Source organism: Crinia signifera, chromosome 6 (assembly GCF_055691185.1).
Source record: "Crinia signifera chromosome 6, ASM5569118v1, whole genome shotgun sequence".
NCBI classification, from domain to species: domain Eukaryota; kingdom Metazoa; phylum Chordata; class Amphibia; order Anura; family Myobatrachidae; genus Crinia; species Crinia signifera.
This window is the reverse complement of record NC_139222.1, coordinates 29,732,901-29,759,189: the sequence shown is the minus strand read 5'-3', so window position 1 is coordinate 29,759,189 and position 26,289 is coordinate 29,732,901. Positions and strand designations below refer to the sequence as shown.

At 47.4% G+C, this 26,289-nt stretch overlaps 1 protein-coding gene and 1 long non-coding RNA gene across 2 annotated transcripts in view; one reads left to right on the top strand and one right to left on the bottom strand.

Annotated features, from left to right (window-relative positions):
• Window positions 1-633: 633 nt before the first annotated feature.
• On the bottom strand, window positions 634-11,335 carry LOC146010231 (uncharacterized). The gene is made up of 3 exons (XR_014444746.1): window positions 10,733-11,335; window positions 3,123-3,194; window positions 634-1,716 (listed from the first exon to the last, which is right to left on the bottom strand). It is a non-coding gene; the product is annotated as an uncharacterized LOC146010231 (long non-coding RNA).
• Window positions 11,336-11,384: 49 nt separating this feature from the next.
• The window catches only part of LOC146009564 (uncharacterized), a 42,064-nt gene continuing 27,159 nt past the window's right edge, over window positions 11,385-26,289 (top strand). The window contains exons 1-7 of the mRNA XM_083150010.1: window positions 11,385-11,564; window positions 12,293-12,453; window positions 12,602-12,793; window positions 13,992-14,115; window positions 14,199-14,293; window positions 15,549-15,669; window positions 16,953-17,835. Coding sequence (XP_083006136.1) covers window positions 12,376-12,453; window positions 12,602-12,793; window positions 13,992-14,115; window positions 14,199-14,293; window positions 15,549-15,669; window positions 16,953-17,835 — 1,493 coding nt within the window. The 5' untranslated portion in view covers window positions 11,385-11,564; window positions 12,293-12,375. The remainder of the gene's footprint in view (window positions 11,565-12,292; window positions 12,454-12,601; window positions 12,794-13,991; window positions 14,116-14,198; window positions 14,294-15,548; window positions 15,670-16,952; window positions 17,836-26,289) is intronic.

Below are 26,289 nucleotides of genomic sequence, written 5' to 3'. Positions count from 1 at the left end.
CCACAGACCTTCTGCTGCCCAGTGTGGTCCAGCAACACTCCTGTCATCGCTATTGTCACTTATTAATTGGTGCAACAAAGATGTCATGTGATCTTACACTCCGATTACCCAATGACAATGATACTGAAAACGCATTATATAGCCACCAACACCTCAATCAATCAACTCACTACCAGTGGTGAGTTGATTGATTGAGGTGTTGGTGGCTATATATGCTTAAATGCATTGATCAATTCATGAACTAAAACCCCATTATTTATTTGATTAATTGTATACTAAGGTGAGTTAGTTCATTATGGAGAGTGTTGAGTCCCTGTATTTGTATTTATTAGAGCATGTGGTCACAGGCCACTTCACCCCAACCTGGGAATGGCGAGTGCTGCTTGCACCCCATTCGCAGGGATGGCGAGTGTTGTGGTACTCTGTATGTGTGTATCTATGTATATATATATATATATATATATATATATATATATATATATATATATATATATATATATATATATACACATATCTATCCCCAGGCAACGAGCATGTAACCCCCCGGCAATGAGGAAAAAATGGGGTGGTGGAGCGCTAATTAATGAAAAAATTACAATCCTGACCAATTGGATATCATCATATAAAAACAATTTAATAAACAAATAAAAAGTACACATAAATCACATAAGAGCATATAATTGCTAAAAGCATCTAGTGATGGTATATTGCACTGTGCACGAAACAGCCCCTATATAGTGGGGGATGGATACTTGGGGAAAAATAAAGTCACACTTGTTCCTATGTGGACTCCCTTTTAGACAGTTTTTGCCAAGTTGATGTGAGTTAACTGGTTTGGTGGGTCTCCATTAACCTGTTGGATAGCCAGATGTAATGTATCACGTCGTGAGCATAGATGTTGTTTACTCACGGAAAGAACGGCTCCAGAATGAACAGGTGGTGGTGTCCCTTGAATGTCCAGTGGGCAAAAAGATTGGCGTGGAGGGAGTTGGTCCAAGTGGGTATGGAAGAATTTGTAATCCAATTTGTATCCACCAAAGGTATCCAGGGGTAAGAGTTGACGCGTTTCGTCATCCACAGATGACTTTTTCAAAGGTATGACTTGGTGGATGGAGTCTCAGTTATTTATACCTTAAAACAGGAAGTGAAACTTTGACCTCCAAAGAACTTGCTACTCAATTGGTCAATAGTAAAACACATATAATAACATATAATGTTCAATCTAAAGCACAATGCAGGATACAGAAGGCAGTCAATATATTAAAACAAACTGTAAGTGGTTTGTTTACACAAAAATGGACCATGTAGATACAATAAACGGCATTTTGCGGGGCATTTCCGGTTTTTGGAACGCAAAATACGTGATATGTTAGTGGATGATTAATAGGGACGCAGTGACCGATCATAAGATAGGTCCACCATTGTCAGAGATGGAGGACCGGTCTAATGGCATGCAGACAGACGCAGCGGCTACCTTGTCAGTATGCCGCGCGTCTGTCACTACTTCCGGTACCTGTGACACGCATAGCCAAAGACCGGAAGTTCCGGTTTCTAGTGTGGTTTTACTTAATGTAGGGGGAGCCATCTCCGCCATTTTTGGAGAGTCCACTATGTGTATAGTGGCATATTATGGTCCAGAAAAGACGGAACCAGATACTGTTGATATATACAAAACGGCAAAAACGTTGTGATTTTTGTTTTTCTTTCTGTTTTGGCCTGAGGTTACAAGAGAGAGAAAGAAGTAATTAAATGTAATTCATTCAAGATACACATATATATTTCATCAATCTATGTAGAAAAAAAGTGTATTTTAAATCAGGTTCTTTTGTCGAAAGGGGGGGGGGGATATCGAGAGACAACAATGGGCACTATCAATACATATAGTGCTTAGTGTGGGCATCTATTGCCCTGGGACATAAAAGATAAATAGGAGCAACAGTTTATTGAAGCTAGTATATCAGTCTATTACATCTATTATTTATCTTTTATGTCCCTGGGCAATAGATGGGACATAAATACACTTCATTTTCCTGTCATATTTCGCTTTAGCCTGCACGGATCAGTCAGATCCGTGCAGGCTTCAGTGTAAAAAATATAGAAAGAAAAATAATTAAATAAATAAAAAAATGGCGTGGGGGCCCCCCCACAGCCGTAACCAGCACCAGGCTGAGAGAGCCGGGGCTGGTAATAAAAAAAAAACAAACAAACAGGAAACCGGACAAATAGGGGTTCCCTGATTTTTAAAGATCAACCCCAGGCTCCAGGGCCGGGGCTGGTTCCCAAAATACGGGGGCCAAAATGAGTAGGGGTCCCCCGTATTTTAGGAAGCAGCCCCAGGCCCAACCAGCCAGCAGGGTAATGCCACAGCCGGGGGAAATTTATTATATAAGGTCCCGCGGCCAAAGCATTAACCCTACTGACCAGCCTGGCTATATTGTGTGGACATAATGTGCAATAAGGGGCCATACTGTGTGGACATAATGTGTAATAAGGGGCCATACTGTGTGGGCTTAATGTGCAACAACGGGCCATACTGTGTGGACATAATGTGCAATAAGGGGCCATACTGTGTGGGCATAATGTGCAATAAGGGGCCATACTGTGTGGGCATAATGTGTGGGCATAATGTGCCATAAGGGGCCATACTGTGTGGGCATAAGGTGCAATAAGAAGCCATACTGTGTGGGCATAATGTGCAAAACATATTGGTACTATTGTGTGGACCCCCCCCCCCCTCCCTCACTGTGTGGCCACTGGCTTTTTTTGCATAAAGGCCCCACCTGGCAAATCTTTACATTACATTAGGCATCTATTGGGGCAATTCCCCATTCTACTGATGCCTGGGTCGGCCATCAGCAAAAGATGTTGTAAATCCTAGAATCACTGCTTCCATCTCAAAAATAAATGGAATGGGCAAGTCGGGTGTTTTTAACACATAGCATTTGCCGATACCTCAAGAAACCACCGATAACCTCAAGAATGAAGCGGTGTCAGGGATTTGCCGGGTAGATGTATGGCCCACTTTTGGCAAGTCCATCATACAAACATATTTGTAAATGAAACATTTTTGTTTTTGTTGCATGAGTTTGCTTATAAATCTAATTATTATTAAAACAACTCACCCGCAATATGTCCCTTATCCTGCGGGGAAGGTTGTGGCCACTTAGATGGGACCTTGTGTCTGGGCGGAGGTGCTTTGCAAAGAAGATAAACACTATTAAACAATTAAAAATAGGGGAAGAACCGAAGGACAAAAAAAATCAAAAAACGCTATTAGACAAGCTCAATAAAGATTTAGGGGGGAATTCAGTGTATCTATATTGTATAAAAGGGGCAACTGGTACTAAAAAACATTAAAGTTCTATATATACATAAAAAGCTTACTAATTTTTCGGCAAAATCGCATCGCATGCAATGCGATTCGATGCAATTTTGCATAGGATTCAATGTTAACAAGGTCCTGTTCATTTCCCCACTATCCAAGTGGGCATAGAGTTGATTTTATATAGCGTGGCGAGCGAGACACCGAGCCCGAAACGTGGCGAGCGGATGCGGAAAACATTTTAAGAAGTCCGCGGCCGCTCGCCGCGCTGCGCTCGCTACACTATATAATATCAACTCTATGCCCTCTTGGATAGTGGAGAAATGAACAGGACCATGTTAACATTGAATCCTATGGAAAATTGCATCGAATCGCATGCGATACGATTAAATGCAATTTTCCGACCCGATCTTAAAATCGGGCGCCCAGATACTACATAAGTACCTAAAGTACTGCCTGTGACCACTAGTGGGCACTCAACAGACCAAATTACTCCTTTGTGTGCTAAAAAAATAGAAAGTGACAGCACTTTTTGCAGGGACACTGATCTGCTTCAATCTTGCTGGATATGGGGAGAGGGAGCTGTGAAGACAGAGATTGGAGGTAGGAGCAGAAAGGGGCTGGGGGTGGGGTGGAGAGTTTGTGGGCTAAAAACAATCACAGCTCAAAGTGAAAGTAAAAACTGCCACAGCTCAAAGTAAAAGTACATTGCAGGAGCTGTCATTTTGATGGACTTTTTACTAGTAAGACATAAAAAGAAAATTATAGGAGCTTATCTTTTAAAATGAGATATGTTCAGGAATCAACCGACGCGTTTCATCCTTAGGACTTCATAAGGGGTAGTAAATAGTGACAGAACAAGGAGAATGGCTGCATATATCCTGTATTATTATTACTCACGGAGGCCGAGTTCTGCGGGACTAGCCTCCTCCATAATCTTCACATCTCCCTGAACTGGACCCTACATGTGTAACATTATAGCAATAAAGCATAACGATACAGGAATACATATACCCCTAAATACTTCATAGTAACATTATCAGGTCATAAACTTACATTCATCATTAGAATATAAAAATTCCATCTACCTGGAAATCATGTATCGGGATATTGTAATTGTCCCCTTTACAATGAACTTCATCCATTGGACAGTAGTCGTGACCTTTGGTGACATTTACTTAATTGATTAATTATGTATTTTGTTAATTTACGTCCGTAAAACTCATGCGCGAGGACATCCTGCAACTATTTCTATATGCCCGCCGTTCGCAGAGTGATTGACAGGAAGTAGGCGTCTGGAGGTGGTAACCTACCATTTAGTGGGAGTGCCAAGAAAAACGGTAGGTGTGCCGAAAAAAAAAAAAAACGCTGGGAGGATTAGGGAAACTGCAGGCGTACCTAAGCTTTTTAGGGAGGGGTGTGTGATGTCAGCTTCAGGCCGTATATGCCTTTTTCCATCGCACTGCTAAGTCTAGTGCTACTCTGAACCAGCAATGACTGTGTACTGTGCAAAAAACATCGATGGTGAGCCTGTTACGATGGGTTTTGGACATATTTGCACGGCTGTAGCCGTACACATCCATTTGCTCAGTGATCACAGGCGGATTTAATTCTAGCGGGGTGGCGTCTTAGCTGACCGCTGGACGCAGCGCCCAATTTGTGAGAGTGCGATCAGGTGTGAATCAGGGCCATGGTCACACATATGCTGTAGGTTGGGGACCCCAGACTCAGGGAAAGACCACCAGGGCCCAGCCCCACGTTGTTGCCAAACATATAAAGGTGTGGAGCAGGCTGCATTGTTCAGCTCCTACCTCTTCTGTTGATGCCTTCAAATGGAGGCGCAGATGTTTCTTCTGCCCCGTGGCTGTGACAGCAGCGCGCACATAGAGTAAGTAGATCCGCAACAGGTGAGGGAGCGGAGGGGAGATAAGGAGGTACTGTAGGTGGTTGGTCATAGTTAAGAGAAACTACTTTTTAGAATAAGTTTTTTTTTGAGGATAATTGGGTCATTTATCATACTAAGGGGCCCATTTATCATACAATATTTGCGGATAATAGCAGAAAATATTAAGTATCACTGGAAAGTATCAGGAGGGACCACAGCAAGAATCTCTGATCCCTGCTGCGATCCCTCCTGCACTGCCACCGGCTGCTTCCCCCATAGGTTACTATGGGGGGATGCGAAGCTGGCCGATGTATCAACATCGGGCAGCAGCGCTTCGCATCCCTGGGCTAATGCCATTCTGAGATGGCGGTAGCCCATTGTAGCCTATGGGCTATAGATTGCACTTCCGCTGGGGCAGTGCGGTTAGTGGGGTCGGTAAGGGGTCAGCACTAACCACACATGTGCAGACACACCCCCCCCCCCCCCGGCTCAGCACATCGCATGGACAGGCTCCTTTCGGAGCCCTGTCCCTGTGCGCCAGGAATGATACATCCCGCCAATAGGATCACATTTTTACAATGCTATCCTGGGTGGTAACAATCCGCCCAGATCACATTGTAAATGCGATCTGTGATAAATGGGCCCCTAATGCTTTTAACTCCTTTGCCGCTGAGGGTTTTCTCACCCTGGTGCTTAGGGTATTTATATAGTAATTTGGGATATGGTCGTATTGTCGACCTGACATAGGTCGACAGTCATTAGGTCGACACCGTTGGGTCAACAGGCAACAAGGTCGACAGGGTTCTAGGTCGACATGGATGAAGGTCAACATCATGGGACAAGGTCGACATGGTTTTAGGTCGACAAATACATTAGGTCGACATGGGTTAGGTCGACAGGTCGCAGGGTCGACATGGGTTTTTCACTGTTTTTTTGAGCCGACAGGCGGTATTTCATGCCCTACCATCCACTAGGGCGTGGTGGAAGAATAAAATAGTGTGCCCGAAGCATCGCGAGTGAAACGAGAGATGCAAGGGGCGGCGGTTGGCTTCCAACTGTGTCCATGTCGACATTTGGGTCAAAAAAAACATGTCGACCTGTCGACCTAACCCAAGTCGACCTAACGCATTTGTCGACCTTGTCCCATGTCAACCTTGTCGACCTAAGTCGGGTCGACAATACGATCCACACCCAGTAATTTAGTTAGAATCAGGGCTGGGCGCCGGGACCCAGAGGCAGCATGAGTGTGGAGGGATGTGGGCCTTGACGGCCCCACTGGTGTCACCAATGTCAATATAGGAACAGGTGGTGCCACCAACGCCGCCGATGGGGGCGTACCCGGCACCTATGGAGGAGCCTGGCTTCCCCCAAGCTCTCTGGTTAATGTGAATAGATGTCGTGTGCTTGTGCAGGGCATCTATTCACGTGGTGACGGTGATGGCACAGGCAGGGTGTTTTAGCAGGGTGCTGCGAAAGTGGCATGTATGCAGGCTAAAAATAGCCTGCATACACATGTTGGCACGTCAAAAACTATGGGGTAAAGTGACTAAGATGAGAGTTCCCTTTCACATGGGATGTTGCATTGTGCAACCAATCAGAAACTGGGGGTTATTCATATTCATTCGGTCTTCTGTGCATGCGCGTTTCTGCTCATGTGCTCACGCAGGGTGCGTGCACCCATGGTAAACATTCGGTTTGCCGGGTGCACAGACCCTACACGGCGAGCTGGGGGGCGGAGAAGGGCGGGGGGCGCCGTGGAGCCCCATTACCATATGGGAACGCCCTGCGTTTCATGGGCGTTACCATGGTAATGAGGTGGTGACGCGTGTGTAAGGGTCAGGATGTCAGCTGCCCACCCATACCCGTCCCACCGTACACGCATATGGAAGTGACTTGAAGGTCACTTTTATTTGCTTGTACCTTCCACATCTTCCACAGTGGGGTCCAACTTCAGACCACTTGGACTCTATGGACACAAACGTCAGCATACCCAACCAGGGGCGGTAACTATCTCATTCTATAAACTGTTTGGGTAACAATAGGAACGGAGTCTCCCTAAATTGCTGCTATAACTGTGGAAGTGGGTGACTCACCATTGTATTGCTTTAATACCATGGTTTACGATTAATTGTGTATTTATCTTATTATATTAAATATGTAAAGATCATCCAATCTATTTTTCATTAATATTTGCAAAAGACCCCCCAGCGCTGCATTCTCCATCCCTTTTTCTCTTTTTGCATGCGATCACCAGACAATTGGGCCAGATTCTCTAAGCTTCAAGAGTGATAAAATGGAGAGTGATAAACAGCCAGCCAATCAGCTCCTACCTGCCATGTCACAGACTGTGTTTGAAAAATATCAGACAGGAGCTGATTGGCTGGCTGTTTATCACTCTCCATTTTATCACTTTTGAAGCTTAGAGAATCTGGCACAATAGCTGTTAAGGGTTGGGGCACGTCATTTGAAAAGTGGGGACTCGTGGTTTCAACTATGGTTGTTGATATGTTTAGAGACGCCATTAAGCACTAAGAGGCCCCAACATTTGATAGAAGGACCCCCCCCCCCCTTTATAAAATAGGTGCCCCTTAAATATTAGTTTCCAGGTTGGGGGAGTACCAGATAATAGATTTTATGTTGACACCATTTGAAAGAGGGTACCCCCATCTTTCGCTGCAGAGGAGGAGTGGAGCTGCATATCCATAGGACAAGCCCCACTCATCCTCCGCAGCAAAGGGGTTAATTAACCCCTTGAGTGGTGGGTTTTGCTGGGGCAGGACAAACCTACCAGGGCAGGTTTGTCCTGCCCCAGCAAAACCCCCCACAGGAAGTTGGAAGCCCCCCTCCCTCACCTCTGCTCCGGTGTTAGTACGCCGGAGCTTCCCTGCCGCTGCTGTCCCTGCTGCCTTAACCGGGCGCCCGTCACATTCAGCAGTGACGGCGGCGGGCTGGGGGAGGTTTGCCGCTGACGTCACTGTAAAATGAGTGACAGCTGGCTGGCGATCGGTACGCCGGAGCAAAGGTGACCGGGGGGGGGGGGGGTTGGGCTCTAGAGGTGCTGCACCAGTGGTGCACACCTGGACACCACTGGCACGCACCTATTGTATATTAGAGGTATGCCTGGAAATTTTCCGGGCATACCACTCAAGGGGTTAAGCTAATGAAGGCGGTAATTATGGGGGTAATGTATGGAAATATAATTGATGATGTGATGATATTTAATAAAGGGGTAAGGAAGTTAGGGGCAGATTTATTAAGCTTGGAGAAGAGATAAACTGGAGATAAAGCGGAGAAAAGGTAAAAGGAGATAAAGCACCAGCCAATCAGCTCCCAACTGTCTTTTTCAAACACAGCTGATTGGCTGGTGCTTTATCTCCTTTTACCTTTTCTCCGCTTTATCTCCAGTTATCTCTTCTCCAAGTTTAATAAATCTGCACCTAACTTCCTTACCCCTTTATTAAATATCATCACATCATCAATTATATTTCCATACATTATTATGAAGAGCTGAAGGAGTCAATTAGAAAGAGTTAATGATTGATGAGGGGATGATATTGGAGTAGATGTATGAAGCAGTGATAAGGGAGGAGACCAGGCTTGCCTACCCTCCCGGAATGGCCGGGAGCCTCCCGGAAATCGGGTCCTTCTCCCGGCCCCCCGGGAAGGTGGGCAAGTCTCCCGCATTCTGGGATTTGCCCCGCTCCATCCTTGCCCGCTGGTTAAAATTACATGAAATCGCGGGTCCGCGGGGAGGGGGCGGGGCTTAAATGACGCGATCGCGGCATTTCGCGTCATTTAAGCCACGCCCCCTCCCTCACGGCCCGCGAATCACGGAGGTTCCGTCATGGGGGGCGGGGCCAAGTGATGTCAGCCTTGCTCCCGCCCCCCTGATGTGTTGCCTCTCCGGGCTTCTCCCGGAAAGGTGAAGATAAAAGTAGGCAAGTATGGAGGAGACGTGAGTCAGAGGAGAAGTGGCCCAAGGCAACCAATCAACACTGAAGTAACATCTATGATTTGCATACTATAAAATTATACAGAGCAGCTGATTGGTTGCCATAGGCCACTCCTCCTTCCTTACCACTGCTTCATACATCTAGCCCATTGTTATCAGTTATGGCTGTCAGTGGGATGAATCGGGCTCTGTGAACAAGTAACCTGGGCTTTCCGACCTAATTTCCATTCACTGTATAGAGAGAGTGTCCATCATCTCCAAGCACTGGTAGAGGTAATCCCCTGCAATATCCAAGTCATGCCAGTGGTGTGAATGTGTTTCAAGCCCCTGTGATGCAAAAACCGTGTTCGGCTGCTCGGGCTGGACCCAGGAATAACATTTTCCTCAATTCTGATTCAACAAACCTATAGCCTTACTACACAGTAACAAAGCCAACACACACATGTACCAACTATAGAGGGCCTTATTCAGACCTGCTCGCTAGGCTGTGTATAAGCACCACCCTCGCTCTGAAAAGGAAGTCTATATGAATTGGGGGCGGGCACTGTCATCATGTGATGTCAGCCGCCCCGAGGATGCATGCGCACAACTGCGTTCGCAGACACTATGGTCTTTATTCAGATCTGATCACAGTACAAATTTGGAAAATGGGCAAAACCATGTGCAGTGCAAGTGGGGCAGATGTAACATGTGCAGAGAGAGTTAGATTTGTGTGAGTTATTTTGTTTCTGTGCAGGGTAAATACTGGCTGCATTATTTTTACACTGCAATTTGGATTTCAGTTTCAACACACCCCACCCAAATTTAACTCTCTCTGCACAGGTTACATCTGCAGTGCACATGGTTTTGCCCATTTTCCAAACAATTTTGTACTGCAATCAGATCTGAATAAGGGCATATGCCAGGGTTGCCGACTTTTTAATGCTCCTCTCCGGGAGAAGCCCGGAGAGGAGACTTTGCTTACCCGATCGGGGGGCGGGGCTTGACGGTGACGTCATTAAGCCCCGCCCCCACTACGGGAAATAGTAGAAATTACTGATATCCATGGAGAGGGCGGGGCTAAAATGACGCGATTGTGCCATTTTAGCTCCGCCCCCTCCTCTGAGACCCGCAGATTGCGTCATTTACATGCCGCGATTCGGTGGGTTCAGGGGGGTCCCCCAGATTCCGGGAGGGTTGCCCACCCTTCCGGGGGGCCGGGAGGGGGACACGATTTTCGGGAGACTCCCGGGAATTCCGGGAGGGTCGGCAACCCTGGCATATGCTTGTGGATGCTGCAGATTCATCATCAAAAGTGCACACTGATAAGTGCAAATACAACTCCCCTTATAAAGGGCAACTAAAACCACATGACCTTTGGACCATGCACATGCATCATTGATGCCCAACTATCACCCATTAACAGTCCTCTGTCACCTGAATTAGCAGGAATTTTGGCATTAGTAAAGAAATCTGAGCCTGTTGTCGATAGATTGCAAATACCAGAGAACGTTGAATCCGGTTGAAATACAGACAATAAAAAAGATATCTGCTCAGTTTAATAGGAATAATGTTACTAAACCATTATATTTACCTTTCCTGTAGTGAATGTGAATCAGAGATTCCTTTTTTAACTATAAAACGATAACACGTTCACTTTTCCATCTGGGATCCATTTATCTACCTGATCTGCGCTCGATTGAACTTCCTGCTCTGCGTTTCAACACACTTCCTGGTCTGCGTTCTAGCATACAGTCCTTCCTGAGTTGCGTTCCAACATTCTTCCGGGACTGCGTTCCATTTGACTTACTGGCTTTAGCAGTCTCTTATTTTATTTTTGGTGCTTCCATAACCTGGAAGACTTGTTTGATCTCGTCTGTTATTTGCCAGATTGTACAATAGAAGTCTGTCCCCAAGCAGGAGGCATTTTTACATCTCATCCCACCTCTCAATTATACAGCTATTATATAGGTATTGTAAGGCTGTGACAGAACTGAAGATCTTAGCATAAATACACATAATTCCCTTTATATTAATACTTGGTCCCGGCCTTATATGAGTAAATAGAAGCCCAGTCATTATACTATAATATCAGCAACCATCAGCTTAATAACAGCAGCATTGTATCCACTAGAGGCCAAGCCATCCTGCCCATTCCACACTTCTACATCCGGGAAGCAGAGCGGGCGGCAGCCACTGTTACGGTCTTCGTCAAAATGGCCGACGCCATACAATCATAACACAAACTGGAGACAGTTTTGTAAGAAGTGTCTAAATAAAGAAGCTAGCTGTGTTACTATATACTACATTTCCCAGGGTTACCTACCAGGCCACGTATTGCTGCTGTCATCACAAGCAGCTGCCGACTTTAGGGATACATACATAGTACAAAGAGAGAAGAGAAGCTTTGGTCCTGTGGGAGGAGGGTGAGAAGTCCCCAGTGGTTTATTTTAAATACTATATATTATATATGTCTGGTCCATGTTGTATGTGGTATAATGCAATGCTGGCTGCAATTATATGCTGCACTGGGCTCTCAACCTGCAGCCTCCTTCAGGGCTATGCTTCACAGGAAGCATGGTGTGCATAGGAAAAAAGACTCCCCCCATGATTATACCATTTCATCTATCTTTAGTAATTAAATCTGTATCTTTTATATGCATGGAAGCCAAGGATCCTGTTGATGTGCAGGTGGAGCAGACTGTGGTGTTGTGTAATTATTTAATGTAACTGTAATACAGATGGAGAAGATGCGGGTAGCACAGGGAGAGAAGGTGTTGGTGTGGTATGTCACATCATGACGACAATGTCAAAAAAGCTGACATGCAGTATGTTGATAGAAATCATGACTACCTGAATGGTATGTTCACAATGTCTTGATCTAGGGTCTGAATTCAGTCCTGTCTCCGAACGATGGTTACATGCCTCTAATTTGGGAACCCGAGGCCATCGCTGCCCCCTTCCCGTTCCCAGACGGCAGCAGATTGTCAATACCTGACAAACTGATGCTGTGCTGCTGTGTCTGCCATTGCAGATCTGCACTGTGTATGTGCAGTACGGGTCTGACACATGAGCGTAAGAACGTCGGGGTTAAAGACACGAAATAATTAATAAAGTTTTTTTTATGATCCCCCCCCCCCTCTTATTCTGTCAGATGCAAGGAACAGCACTCATGTGAACATCACTCATTGCAGTAAGGAAGTGCCCTGTATCGAGTATCTGACCAACTCAGTGAGGATGGACAAAGACACAAGTCACATGACTGAGAGGATATTACACCTCACCCTGGAGATCATCTACCTGCTGACCGGGGAGGTGAGTCTGGGAGTGCTTCTGTGATATCACTAATGTATTTATGTAGTAGGGATTTGACTTGAGAAATGTCCCACTGACCTCAGTTTGTTCCATAATGATGATTTGTTTCTGCATAGTCATGTATACTGGGGTGTCTCTCTATATGCAGGATTACACCATGCTGAAGAAATCTAGTGATGGTGTGACACACAACATCAGCCGTCCCCAGGTGTCAGGAGAGCAGAGAAAGACCCAGAGTCCCATCACTGAGCCCCCACCTCACTCACTGATACATGGGAGAGACGAGGAGCAGAAGATCCTGGAACTCACCAACAAAATCATTCAGCTGCTGACTGGAGAGGTGACTGCTGGGAATGGGACATTATACAGTAACACTGGGGAGGTGACTGCTGGGATTGGGACATTATACAGTAACACCGGGGTATGTGACCAGAGTGGTGACTGCTGGGAATGGTACATTATACAGTAACACCGGGGGATGTGACTGCTGGGAATGGTACATTATACAGTAACACCGGGGGATGTGACCGGAGAGGTGGCTGCTGGGAATAGGACATTATACAGTAACACCGGGGGATGTGACCGGAGAGGTGATTGCTGGGAATGGGACATTATACAGTAACACTGGGGGGATGTGACCGGAGAGGTGACTGCTGGGATTGGGGGGATATGACTGGAGAGGTGACTGCTGGGAATAGGGCATTATACAGTAACACCGGGGGATGTGACCGGAGAGGTGACTGCTGGGATTGGGGGGATATGACTGGAGAGGTGACTTCTGGGAATAGGGCATTATACAGTAACACCGGGCGATGTGACCAGAAAGGTGACTGCTGGGATTGGGGGGGATGTGACCGGAAAGGTGACTGCTGGGATTGGGGGGGGGGGGGGTGTGTGACCGGAGAGGTCACTGCTGGGAATGGGGCATTATACAGTAACACCGGGGGATGTGACCGGAGAGGTGACTGCTGGGATTGGGGGGATGTGACTGAAGAGGGGACTGCTGGGAATAGGGCATTATACAGTAACACTGGGGGATGTGACCGGAAAGGTGACTGCTGGGATTGGGGGGGGGGGGGGATACGACTGGAGAGGTGACTGCTGGGAATGGGGCATTATACAGTAACACCGGAGAATGTGACCGGAGAGGTGACTACTGGGAATGGGGCATTATACAGTAACACCGGGGGATGTGACCGGAGAGGTGGCTGCTGGGAATATGACATTATACAGTAAAATCGGGGGATGTGACTGCTGGGAATGGGGCATTATACAGTAACACTGGGGATGTGACCAGAGAGGTGACTGCTGGGAATGGGACATTATACAGTAACACCGGGGGATGTGACTGGAACGGTGACTGCTGGGAATGGGACATTATACAGTAACTCCGGGGGATGTGACCGGAGAGGTGACTGCTGGGAATGGGACATTATACAGTAAAACCGGGGGATGTGACTGGAGAGGTGACTGCTGGGAATGGGGCATTATACAGTAACACTGGGGATGTGTCTGGGTGATGACTGTATGTCTGTCAGGTTCCTATAAGGTATCAGGATGTCACTGTCTATCTCTCCATGGAGGAGTGGGAGTATTTAGAGGGACACAAGGATCTGTATAAGGACGTGATGGTGGGGAATCGCCAACCACTTGCATCACTGGGTAAGAGACCTAACTAGATGTACACCTCCACTGATAAATCCTGCACCAACAAAGTATTCTGTTACCGCCTGTGTGTTCTACAGATATATCCGGTGAGAGAAGTACCCCAGAGAGATGTCCCCATCCCATAAAGTCACCGGCGTTCAGGAAAGAAGATATAACGTCACGTGATTGCTCGGTAAGAACTGAATGGCGCTGTTGCCATAAAGAGGGTTCTTTTATAGGAAGAAGTTTGATTTAATGTGTTCCTTAGAGGGCTTCAAACACCAGTCAGTGGTGAGCATTTTAGTTCCAGTTTTCTCTACACCGACCCTGAAAAGCCCTGTAAGAGCCATAACTCCTGGTGGGGGTTGGGCGGTGGTAGACTTGTGCTGCTAAGGAGAGAGCTTCTGTTATGACTGGCTCCATTTCCACTATAGTTAGGCTCCATCGAGGAGATTTTAGAGTTCATTCAACATCCTGTACATACAAATGGGCCCTGTAGCGTAACAATAGCCCTGCAGACCCTATGGTGGCGGGGAGGCACTGTGTGGGTGCCGGGGGTCTGCGGGGCTATTGTAGTGCTGCTGCCGCTGCCCCTGTTGCCTTCCCCCTCCTGGCTTCTGCTTTGTTGTTCTAATCTAAACGGACCATCACAAAATGTCCGCCCCCATACAGCAGACACTTTTTGAGTATGTCTCAAAAACTGTCTGCTGTATGGGGGATGACATTTTGTGATGGTCCATTTTCATTAGAAGCTGGAGCCGGGACCGCAGGCAAGTGCGGGATCCCACTGAAGCAGCTTTTGGAGGGGTAAGGGGCAGGTGGGCGCTGCCGGAATTTTGGCGGGGGGGGGGGGGGGGGTTAGGGCGCACAACAGTTATAGTAACGCCACTGAACGGGCCCCCTTAAGTTTTTTGCTCCAGACCTCTGACTTGCAAGAATGTGCAGCCGTAGAGCCATCAGTTTTGATGAGTTGGTATCTATATCCTGATGGTCAGAATCCCGACAGCCGCATCCTTAATCAGAATTTCATTGGGTCCCAGGAAGTGTTTTAACCCAAGCCCTAACCCTCCCCTCCCACAGCATAACCGTTACCATCCAAAATTCTGTCCACCTTTTTGGCACAGTACAACTGACTGATAAGCAAATAAGCCTCACAAAATACAGAGGTTGTCCATTAGTCCATGTGACATCGGTAAACTAGCGTCACACTGTACCATGCTCCTGTGTATAATGACCGTCCAGTGGGAGCAGCCCGTTCTGTCAACTCTGCCTCACTTTGAAGGGAATTGAATTGTTGTGTGGGAGCCTTGCCAATCAATGTGTGCCCAACAGAGCAATTCAGTTGTTGTGTACATAATAATTACAGTAAATACAATTTTATTAATTTTACTTAAGATTGGTTTCATTAGATGGATATTTGTTATTTAATCTTCTTTTCTTCTGGTTAGGAGGAGAACTTGAATATTATAGTTGTTGATATTGTTCCTAAAACTGAAGAAGAGGATGAGATCTATATGGCAGATGAAGTGAGGATTAAAGAGGAAGAAACGTCCATTGATATTTCCATCGGTGAGAAAATCTATAAAGAAATTAGCTATATGGGGTCCTTCATGCAACAGGGCTGCCAGATTGCGGCCTTATCTGCCGACATATGGCCTCAGCTGCCGACATATGGCCCTAGGTGTCAGAGTACGGCCTGTGTCACTTTCCCCCATATACAGCTGTACTATTACCATCCAATCAGGACTTTCACAGCTTTCGAAAAACAATTGTGAAACCCAAATAAGCTTACTTACAGTATAGAAAGTGTTTTATTATGGCCTACCTGGAACTTGGATCTCACTAATATTTAAGCTTATAAATGTGCATGTAAATGTACACGTGTGATATACACCTACAGCAGCAGTCATTGAATGGACTGAATTATGAAATTGCAGACTATTAATCAGTAACTAGTGCCTTATTATCACTGTATGTCCAAACAAGAGACGTGCCTGGTTCCAATAAATGTATTCCTCTCCTTCTCTTTTCCTCTACCTTCCTTCTCACCCCTTCCTTATCCCTCTATCCCCGTTCCGTCTTTCCAATTTCCATATTGCCCCTCCTTCTCTAGACTCCACCCCTCTCTCTCTCTCTCTCTCTCCCCCCCACTTCCCTATCCCTGTTTCCTCTTTCCCGCTCCCTTTTCCCTATCTCCACCTTCCTTCTCACCACTTCCTTCTTCCTTCTCACCCCCCTCCTTCTCTCTCTATTCCTGTTCCCTCTTTCCCGCTTCCCTCTCTCCACAATCCTTGTCTCTCCCCACCTTCCTCCTTGTACCCTCCTACTCACGCTCACCCCCTTCCCTGTTGTCTACTTTTCTCTCACCCGATTCCATTTCTCCCCCTTTCCCACTTCCCTCTTTCTCTCTTCAATTTCCCATAGTGTCAGGTTTTGCCTCACACAAAATGTCCCTGCACGGAACATGTTTTTTTTTCCTGGTGTAGTACTGAAGGTGTAATGGTTAGCGTTACAGCCTGAGGTCATGGTTTTGATACCCGCCATGGCCTTAACTGTGTGGAGTTTGTATGTTCTCCTCATGCTTGCATGGGCTCCCTCTGGGTACTCCAGTTTCCTTCCAAAAATCTATTGGTATGTTTTAACGGCTCCCAACAAAAAAATAAAATGATTAACCTGTGTGTGTGTGTGTGTGTGTGTACATGTGTTCTAGGCCAAGTGGTTCTAATCTTCCCCCCTTCACTCTTCTCTTTTGTTTCCTCCCTCTCTTCCTACTTCCCTCTCTGTCAATTCTCTCTATCCCCCCTCTACACGCCAAATACCAAGTATTCATGTATTCATATTCTCTTTTATAGACTGTACATCATTGTGCGAAAGCAAAGGCCAAAGCTCTCAGGAACGTTTGCTTGACCAGAATTCTAACCAAGCTATCCCCTCAGAGGTCTCACCTGCTCACTCTGATCCTCAAGCCCTGAAACACTATACCTGTCCACACTGCAGCAAATACTTTTCCCGCCTCTCCCACCTGGTCATCCACCGGCGGATCCACACTGGGGAGAAGCCGTTTGAATGCTCTGAGTGCGGGAAGAGCTTCTCCTGTAACTCTTACCTGGTTAAGCACCAGCGGAGTCACACCGGGGAGAAGCCCTTTGCCTGCTCCGAGTGCGGGAAATGCTTCAACCAGAGCTCCAACCTCTTCAAACACCAGAAGACTCACACCGGGGATAAGCCCTTCGCCTGCTCTCTGTGCGGAAAGTGCTTCACCCAGAAGTCTCACCTCGTCATCCATCAGATCATTCACACCGGGGAGAAGCGATTTCACTGTTCCGAATGTGGGAAGTGCTTCAGCAACAACGCCAGGCTGGTCGCCCATATACGGGTGCACACCGGGGAGAAACCGTTCAGCTGCCCGTTGTGTGATAAACGCTTTACCCAGAAATCTCACCTGGCGAAGCATCACGTCGTCCACACGGGAGAGAAGCCCTTCGTGTGCCCAGATTGCGGAAAGTGTTTTATCAGCAACTCCCACCTGGTCATACACCAGAGGATTCACACTGGGGAAAAACCGTACAGCTGCCAGGGCTGCGGGAAGAGATTCACTCAGAAATCAGATCTGGTGCGGCACGAGAAAATCCACGCGGGGAACAAACCGTTTGCGTGTTCCGTCTGCGGGAAACGGTTTCTCTGTAAGGCCTATCTCGCCCAACACCAGAGAGTCCACTTGGGTAAAGGCACGTAGTGTACAGGAACTGTTTGGGATGATGGCGTTCAGAATTCCGACGCCAGGCATCCTGAAGCTGGGAATACCGATACTTACCCTAACCCTAGTGTTCACTCTAGGATTTTTTTAGGGCAGGGTGCTGACCACCAGGCAGGGCACTTTTTTCATTCGGGAGGGCACATTTTATATTAGAAATTTACATTATAAACAAAAATATATATAAATTGCACACTGCACTAGGATTACACCCATACTCTGCTATGCCCATTACATATTTAGTCATAATGCCTCTTACACATGATGGCACACACTGTAATGCCTCTTACACATGATGGCATACACTGTAATGCCTCTTACACATGATGGCATACACCAAAAGTTCTCAGCGGCATATCAGCGCGGTGGGGGGCAGCGTAATGGTGCACAGTGCCACACACCAAAAGGACGGTGCATTTTCAGGTTTTCAAATGGGCAGGAGGGAACACTACCTATGCGTCCCGTACACACACAGCAAGCACATATCCCATCCCTCTGCATCACCTGCACACAGCGAGCACGTGTCCCATCCCTCTGCATCCTGTACACATAGCAAGCACACGCCCCCATCTCTCTGCATCCCATACGCATCATATGCCCCAATCCTCAGAGTCTGCAGTGTACTGAACCCTCCCACCTGGTATACCACCCCTGCCAGGCTAGCTTCAGGAAGGAGAGGCCACAATACCCGAAGCACACCTCCACCGCAGGGACAATTGTGGAGGGGGTCACCCAGGATTCTTCCTCCTTATATGCTCAAAGATGGAGTAATACCTATAGGCTAGATCCTGGCTTGACCATTGTAGTACCAGTTGTTCTCATACACCTCCTCTTCCCTTGATGCTAGCACAATCTGTAAGCGGGTGCAGCCCGGCCCTGGGTGGTATAATGCCAGAGAGGTCACCCAGAAGGCACTGAGAGAGGATTATGCGCACTGCCATAATGCATGCAGAGGGCTTCCTCTGGGTGCATGTTACACACATGCACAATATCACGCTCCAACTTAGAGAATAGATGCTGGTGATAGTGTGATAACAGCAGGAGATACACTGCAGTATGAGGGGAAATAATGACTGATTTACACAAAGGGGGGACTTACACTGAATGACAGCACAAACTTCTTGTGTCAGGCAGCACGGCGGGCTGGAAGAGGAGGCGGGGTGGGCAGGCACCTGAGAGAGCTTACACGCCACTCTCATAGAGGTGAGCGGCGTGTCAGAGCAGGCGCGGTGGGGTGCCGCCGGAACAGCTGACAGTCGCTCTCATTAGCGGAGGGGAGCGGCTGGTCTGCGCTGCGGGGTGTAGCTGGTAGAGCTTACAAGCTGCTCTCTCTGAGTTTAGCAGCGTATCAGCTCTTCCAGCCACATTCCACCCCCCCAGCTGTGCTGATAGGCCGCTCAGTCCTGACTTCTTGATGAGTGTGGCTGTCAGCCTATCAGCGGCTGATAGGCGGGGGGCACAAGGGCGCATTTTAATAGTTTCAAAAGGGGCAGGGCGCTACAATAAAGGAGAAAAACGGGCAGGGCGCAGCGCCCCGTGAAATATAGCTAGCGGGAACGCTACCTAACCCACCCTCTCTGCAGCCTGACCTTCCCTGCTGGTTCTTAATGCCCATTCCCCCCCCCCCCCCCCCCATACACACACACACAGCCTAACCCTAGTCGTCCTCAACCCCACCCCACCCCCATTGCCGAAAACGAAACCCCCCTCCCCTTCTCCAGTGTAACCCTAACCCGCCCCAGCAGACGTACGTTTGGCACCCTGGAAGTCGGAATTCTGGCTCTGGCAACCTCATTGTTGTTGGGATTCAGGCGCCAGTTTCCTGGCGGGTATGTGGTCGGCAGCACATACCCGCCAGGGTATGGCAACATATCTAAGTTTAACACAAGCAATATGTGGACATGCAAAAGCTTAAAAATGCACCTAACAAGTATAAAATACAATATACTAGTTACCGGACCATCACAGTGACGGAACAGAGCAACAATTGAATTGCTACGGCGCTTGCCCAAAACACTTCAAAAGAGATAGAATGGTAAAATATATATATATTAATAATTGTAATGCAAACGTTTAAGAAGGAAATGTTCTACATAGTGCAGAGGTGGATGTAGACCTCATGGAGCACTAGGCAAGATGCCGGTTTGGGGCCCTCCTCCCTCCAACAATCCATAGCACTATATTTTTGCTGATGATTGCAGGCGGCATCACTAGAGTACCTGGGCGCATGCACAGGCTACCAATAAATGCTAAACTGTGTGACCATCGGCACTGTGTACAAATCTGAATCGGGCTCCAGGTCTTTGGAAGTAGGATTAATACCTGTGTCACATTTAAAGTAAACTGACTGCCCACTTACAGTGGATGAGACCATTCTGCGTATCCAAATATTTTTTTATACTATCAAAGAACATCAAAGGGACTTTGGGATTGTGGGCGGGTCCCTGTGATGTCATTACATCACGTGGTAGTTGCGCAATGCTCCTCTCAGAATGTTTTGTATGGCCAGGATATCTTTATGGGGCCCCTTAGGACCTGCTGGGCCCTAGACAGGTGCCTAGGTTGCCTTGTGAAAAATCTGCCTCTGATGTGCTGTTGCATTACTTTTTTTTTTTTTTATTGTACCTTTTTATTGTGTACCTATTTGTACTATTTCGGAGGATCTTGTGACAATTTTGTACCTTTTTTTTTTTTTGGTTGTGTTATTTCATTTTTTCATTTACGTGGGTTATTTATTTTAACTGATTCAAAATGTGTTGCTTTTAAATTTGGTCATCTGTCCTTGTTTATTTAGCTGTTAAAATTACATTTATTTAAAGTTTATTATATTTGTTTGTTTTACTTTTTTCCGTATGTTTTAGGAGTTTGCAAAAATTGTTGTAAACATTTTTAAAATTTGTTATAATTTACCCAAGGGTTATTCTTAATATTTAACATAATGTGGATAATAAAATACTATATTTTCATTAGCTTTTCTCCTTGTCTCGTGTTGTCTGTCTGTGCTCACGGTAAGAAAACTCTCTTCTATTAGTTTAGTATCACATGCACCGAACATATATGTCCAAATAATGCGGTACTTGTGTAGTTTCACGGCGGCAGTTACGTAGTCAGCGTAGCGTCCCTGTCAGTATCAGCGTAGTGTTCCCATGGCCAGCGTAGTCAGTGTCCCTGTCAGTATCAGCATAGTGTTCCTGCCCGTTCGCAGCTAGCCGGAGCTTACGTAGTTAGCGTAGTCAGTCAGGTGTCCCTGTCAGAATCAGCGTAGTGCTCCCGCGGTCAGCGTCCCTGTCAGTATCAGCGTTGTGTTCCCGCCCGTTCGCAGCTAGCCGGAGCTTACGTAGTTAGCATAGTCAGTCAGGCGTCCCTGTCAGAATCAGCGTAGTGCTCCCGCGGTCAGCGTCCCTGTCAGTATCAGCGTTGTGTTCCCGCCCGTTCGCAGCTAGCCGGAGCTTACGCAGTTAGCGTAGTCAGTCAGCGCTTATTACATTGTGTGGGAACCATTTTAACCTGCCTGACATGACCTGTGTGAATGTGTTCCTGAAACACCCCTACTATTCATGTCAGCCCGAAGCGCGGCGAGCAGACGCGGTACGTGTCCTCCCGACCTGTTCATACCCCCACTATCCACATCAGTGTGGAGTTGATTCTATAAAGTGTGGCGAGCGGACGCGGAATGCACATCAAGTAATCCGTGGCCCCTCACGGGGGCGTGCTGTGCTTGCCACGCTTGTGGCTCGCTGCACTCGCCACACTTTATAAAGTCAACTCCACGTCGACGTGGATAGTTGGGGTATGAACAGGACGGGAGGACACGTACCACGTCCCCTCGCGGGGCTCACCACGCTTCGGGCTGGCGTGGATAGTGGGGGTTTGAAATTGAGGCATTTGCCAGTGTGTAACATGGAGCATTGGCAAATGCGTCCGTTATTGTGCATGAGATGCACCGCACTATCTATTTGTGCAGGAGACGCATGCGCTACTGAACCCCCTAACCCTGTCCGTCTCGCTGAACCTGAAACAGGCAGGGTTGCTGTACCCTGCCGCAAAAATTACTGAGACGCACAAGCATCTGAGACAGATGGACCGCCTATCCGCCGGTGCCCGCATGATCAACTCTCCGCCGGCGTCCGCCAGCGCAAGGGATCTGGCGGTTACCGGCACTGTGTGAGAGGCACTCACTAGGCTTGCCAGGGACGCTGGGGACAGAGCTGCAGCTCCCGGGGACAGTACGGTGACTCCGCTGCCTGATGAGGACACTACACTGACTACACAGGGCTGCGGGGAGACTATGCTAGGCAGCCTGTGTGCTATGCTGACAGTATAGCTTAGCCATACCTCCCAACTTTGTCACCTCATGATGCGGGACGATGCTCCTGCGCACCGGAGGTGCGTTGAAATTTTCGGGGGTGTGGCCTAATTTGGGGGCGTGGTCTATAATCGCGGCTCTTTCGCGAGGCCACGCCCCCATTTGCCGCTATGGGGGCATGACCCAGAGGCTCTGTGAGCCTCTAGCCATGCCCCCAGTCCCCTGGCTGCGGGAATAGACGAATTATTCCCCGCTGCTTAGCAGCTGACAGGGGGGACTCCTAACAGCCCCCCCACACCGCGGGACACTGCCGCCCGCGGGTGGGACATCGGGTCAGGCCCTGACAATCGGGACTGTCCCGATAAAATCGGGACTGTTGGGAGGTATGGCTTAGCCTATGCTGAAAACGTAGCATAGCCTGCCGCCGTGAAACTACACAAGTACCAAATAATTATTCCATGTCACCCAGGACATGGAATAGATTACTGAGATAGCAGTGGAGCAAATTTCTGGCTGTTATCACTTATTATATATCACCCAGTGTGTATGCCTTACCCGACGGCCAATGCGTGCTCGAGCGGGTCATTAATGAGCCCCACTGTCATCCGTGTATATGCACTTGCCAATGCTGGTACCCCTCCAAGTCCCCACTGCCACCATATTGGTGTCAGTGGGAATCATAGAGTGTGTACGCATCTTTAGACTGAAAATAAAAAGGTACAATAAATTTCCAACATTTCAGTTTAATTTTTGGAGTAATCAAAATGATGGGTTCCATTACAACTTTGTTTAAATTGTAATCTGGTGTGCACTGCATATAATTCCTACCTCTTGCAAGTTTAATAAATGTTATTATGAGTATGCGCACTGCATGCTGGTAATTGTAGTTCAGGTCCCTTATGACCTGAACATTAATATACATTTGTAAAAATATCCGAACCCTTATCACTTTTACTTCTATGGGGATAAAACTGGGAGCTGGGAGATAACAGCAGCTGCAGACTAGAATGTATTATACCATCGAATAACGCGGGACTCGAGTGACTGAAAGGGAAACCGCTGGAGCGCACAACCCGGAAGCCAGTTGGAACGCACAACGCGGAAGTTAGTTGGAACGCAGTCCTGAAAACATGGCCTACAAGTGGAACGCAGAACCTGGACGTGAAAGAGCGCTCGGGTCAGGAAGTGTGTGGCACAAAAACACCTTCCTTTCCGGTATTTAATTCCACAAGGGCGTAGAAGCATCTTCTCCCAGTAAGTGCAACTACTGCATGTTTAATGGACTCTATATCCATATTATAGACAGCAGATACGCTTTTATATGTATTATTTACCATTAAATCCACGTTACACGGAGCAGTTTTTTTTTTTCACGTCAACATCATGCTAGCCTACACAATACATAGTAGAGATAATATCCCTTTCAGTCAAATGAAAATCCTCCCAATGAGAGGAATTATATAATGTGTATATCTATCTATCTATCTATCCTTAATGGATGCTCTGTGTTTCTGCTGGGGCTAATCAATTACAGACCGCAGGCTGCACTTAATGCAGATTTTTCATTGCGTCCGCTAGTGCGAACAGAAATCAGCACTAAATGCCTAGAGGGGTCTGGCAGGACCTCTTGCATCTGTCTTCTCCAAGGTGGCAGCATGGAATCTGCAGAGACCCTTCACCCCAACACCCTTACTAGATCGCTCAGAATTCTCAGCATACAGCGATGTGCCGCTGAGCAATCTGCCAGGGCTAGTGTTCTCTGGTAAAAGAACACTGACCCTGACACCACCTATTATACATTTATCCAGCATGCTGGATATTAATTGCCGGGCGATAGCGACACGCTGGGCTGCGCACCGCTATGCCACTACGCACAGAGCAATGTAGGGTGTCTTTTTCTAAGCGATCTAGTGAGATTTAAAAAAAAAAAAAAAAAACATGCAAAAGAATGGGTGACCACTGATTGGCTGAGAGAGCCACCAATCAGCAGCCACCCATTCTTTTGTATCCGAGTTTTCAAATATCCTGCCCACCGCTGCAGAGGAAACAGAGTGCGGAGAGCGCCTCTCCTGCCTGGTGCTTCCCGTCTCTGCAGATGGGTTGGCACATATCTAAGGACCCTATTGGTTGCAATACGTTGCGCACCCGCTATGTGCCCCTGACAGCTACACGTACGATTTGTAGGTGTATCTTGGTGTTAGACTGTTTCCTCTTCCATTTTGGTGGCAGTGAATTGGTTTAGTCATGTGGAGTTGCCACCTGAATTTCTCTTCATGTGTGGTGCCCCGGACTTGTCATAGCTCTCCCTCTCCAGCAGCGGCAGGATCCATATTTGGTTCCTCTCTGGTCGCTTGTTGTCCTGCATCTTTCCTTTGGTCATGCAGTGGTTAAGTCACAGTCACATCCGAATGGGATAAATCAGATTAAAACAAAATATGTTCTTGTGACTTGGTGACTGAAAAAGTAGACAGTCCATCAATAAAGTAACAGGGTGGTCAACTTAAATCAGATTAATATACACAGAATATCAGGGAATTGTCGTCTAAATTGTGTCACCATTAAGTGCAATCTACATTGGGAAAACATGTCACCCACAGGCCAGAAGTATTTATTTATGTTGCCCAGGGGAGCCAATCAGAATACTAGAAAAGGATAGCAAAATATGATTGGGCCACATCACCACTTGTCTGTTTTAAAAGCTTTAGTAAATGTATACATCACTAATGGGGTATGGTTAGGTTGCAGGTAGTGAGGGATAGTGTTAGGGCAGTGAGGGTAAGTATATTGTCAGCCCCTGACAGGATTCTTTTCAGTGGGATGCCGCTGCCAGTCACGCATACTGTATCCCAGCAGTCTAGAAGACTAAATGTATAACTGCAAGTATAGCTGAATGGAATGACACTATAATATATAGTGTTCCTTCTAGCACCTGCCATCTTTGAAAACCCCTTCAGTTCCTGTTCCCTGCCTGGGGTGTCGCTGTCTGCTGTGGAGTTGAGAATAGAAAGTGTGGGGAGCGCAGCGAGCCACCGAGCCCGAAGCGTGGCGAGGGGACGCGGACACCTGTGAAGCCCGCGAGGGGACGCGGATACCTGTGAAGGTATCCGCGTCCCCTCGCGGGGCTCGCCGCACTTCGGGCTCGGTGGCTCACTGCACTCGCCACACTTTCTATTCTCAACTCCACGCCGACGTGGATAGTAGGTGTATGAAAAGGTCGGAGGACGCGTACCACCACCCCTCGCGGGCTCGCTGCGCTCGCCACGCTTCGGGTTGGCGTCAATAGCGGGGTGGCGTTAACGGTGGTGGGGGGCCATGAAACATTTTTTTTTAAAACATATCCAATGTGAAATGTCCATATTGGCCCATTTCACATTGTCATTTTATTTTGCACATCATTTAACATTACTGTCATTCATTCAACATGGGAAATCGGGTCCAGTAATTTTAACATTACTGTCTATGGGAAATCGCGGGCATCGCGTCGGTCGCGTTGCGGCCCCTTATAACGGCCGCGACCGACGCGATGCCCGCGATTTGGGGGTAAATTGCGGGCATCGCGTCGGTCGGGTGTCCTTAAGTTAACTAAACTTAAGGACAAAATCGTCAGCCCGGATAATTCACATGTACCCGTATACAGTGCTGACCACTGCTGGGTGTAATATGTATATAGTACTGGCTACTGCTGGGTATAATATGTATACAGTGCTGGCTGCTGCTGGGTGTAATATGTATACAGTGCTGACCGCTGCTGGGTGTAATATGTATACAGTACTGGCTACTGCTGGGTATAATATGTATAAAGTGCTGGCCGAAGCTGGGGGGTGTAATATGTATACAGTGATGGCCACTGCTGGGTATAATATGTATACAGTGCTGGCCACTGCTGGGTATAATATGTATACAGTGCTGCTCACTGCTGGGTGTAATATGTATACAGTGCTGGTCACTGCTGTGTATAATATGTATACAGTGCTGGCTACTGCAGGGTGTAATATGTATACAGTGTTGGTCACTGCAGGGTGTAATATATACAGTGCTGGCCATTGTTGGGTGTAATATGTATACAGTGCTGGCCGCTGCTGGGTATAATACGTATACAGTGCTGGTCGCTGCTTGGTGTAATATGTAT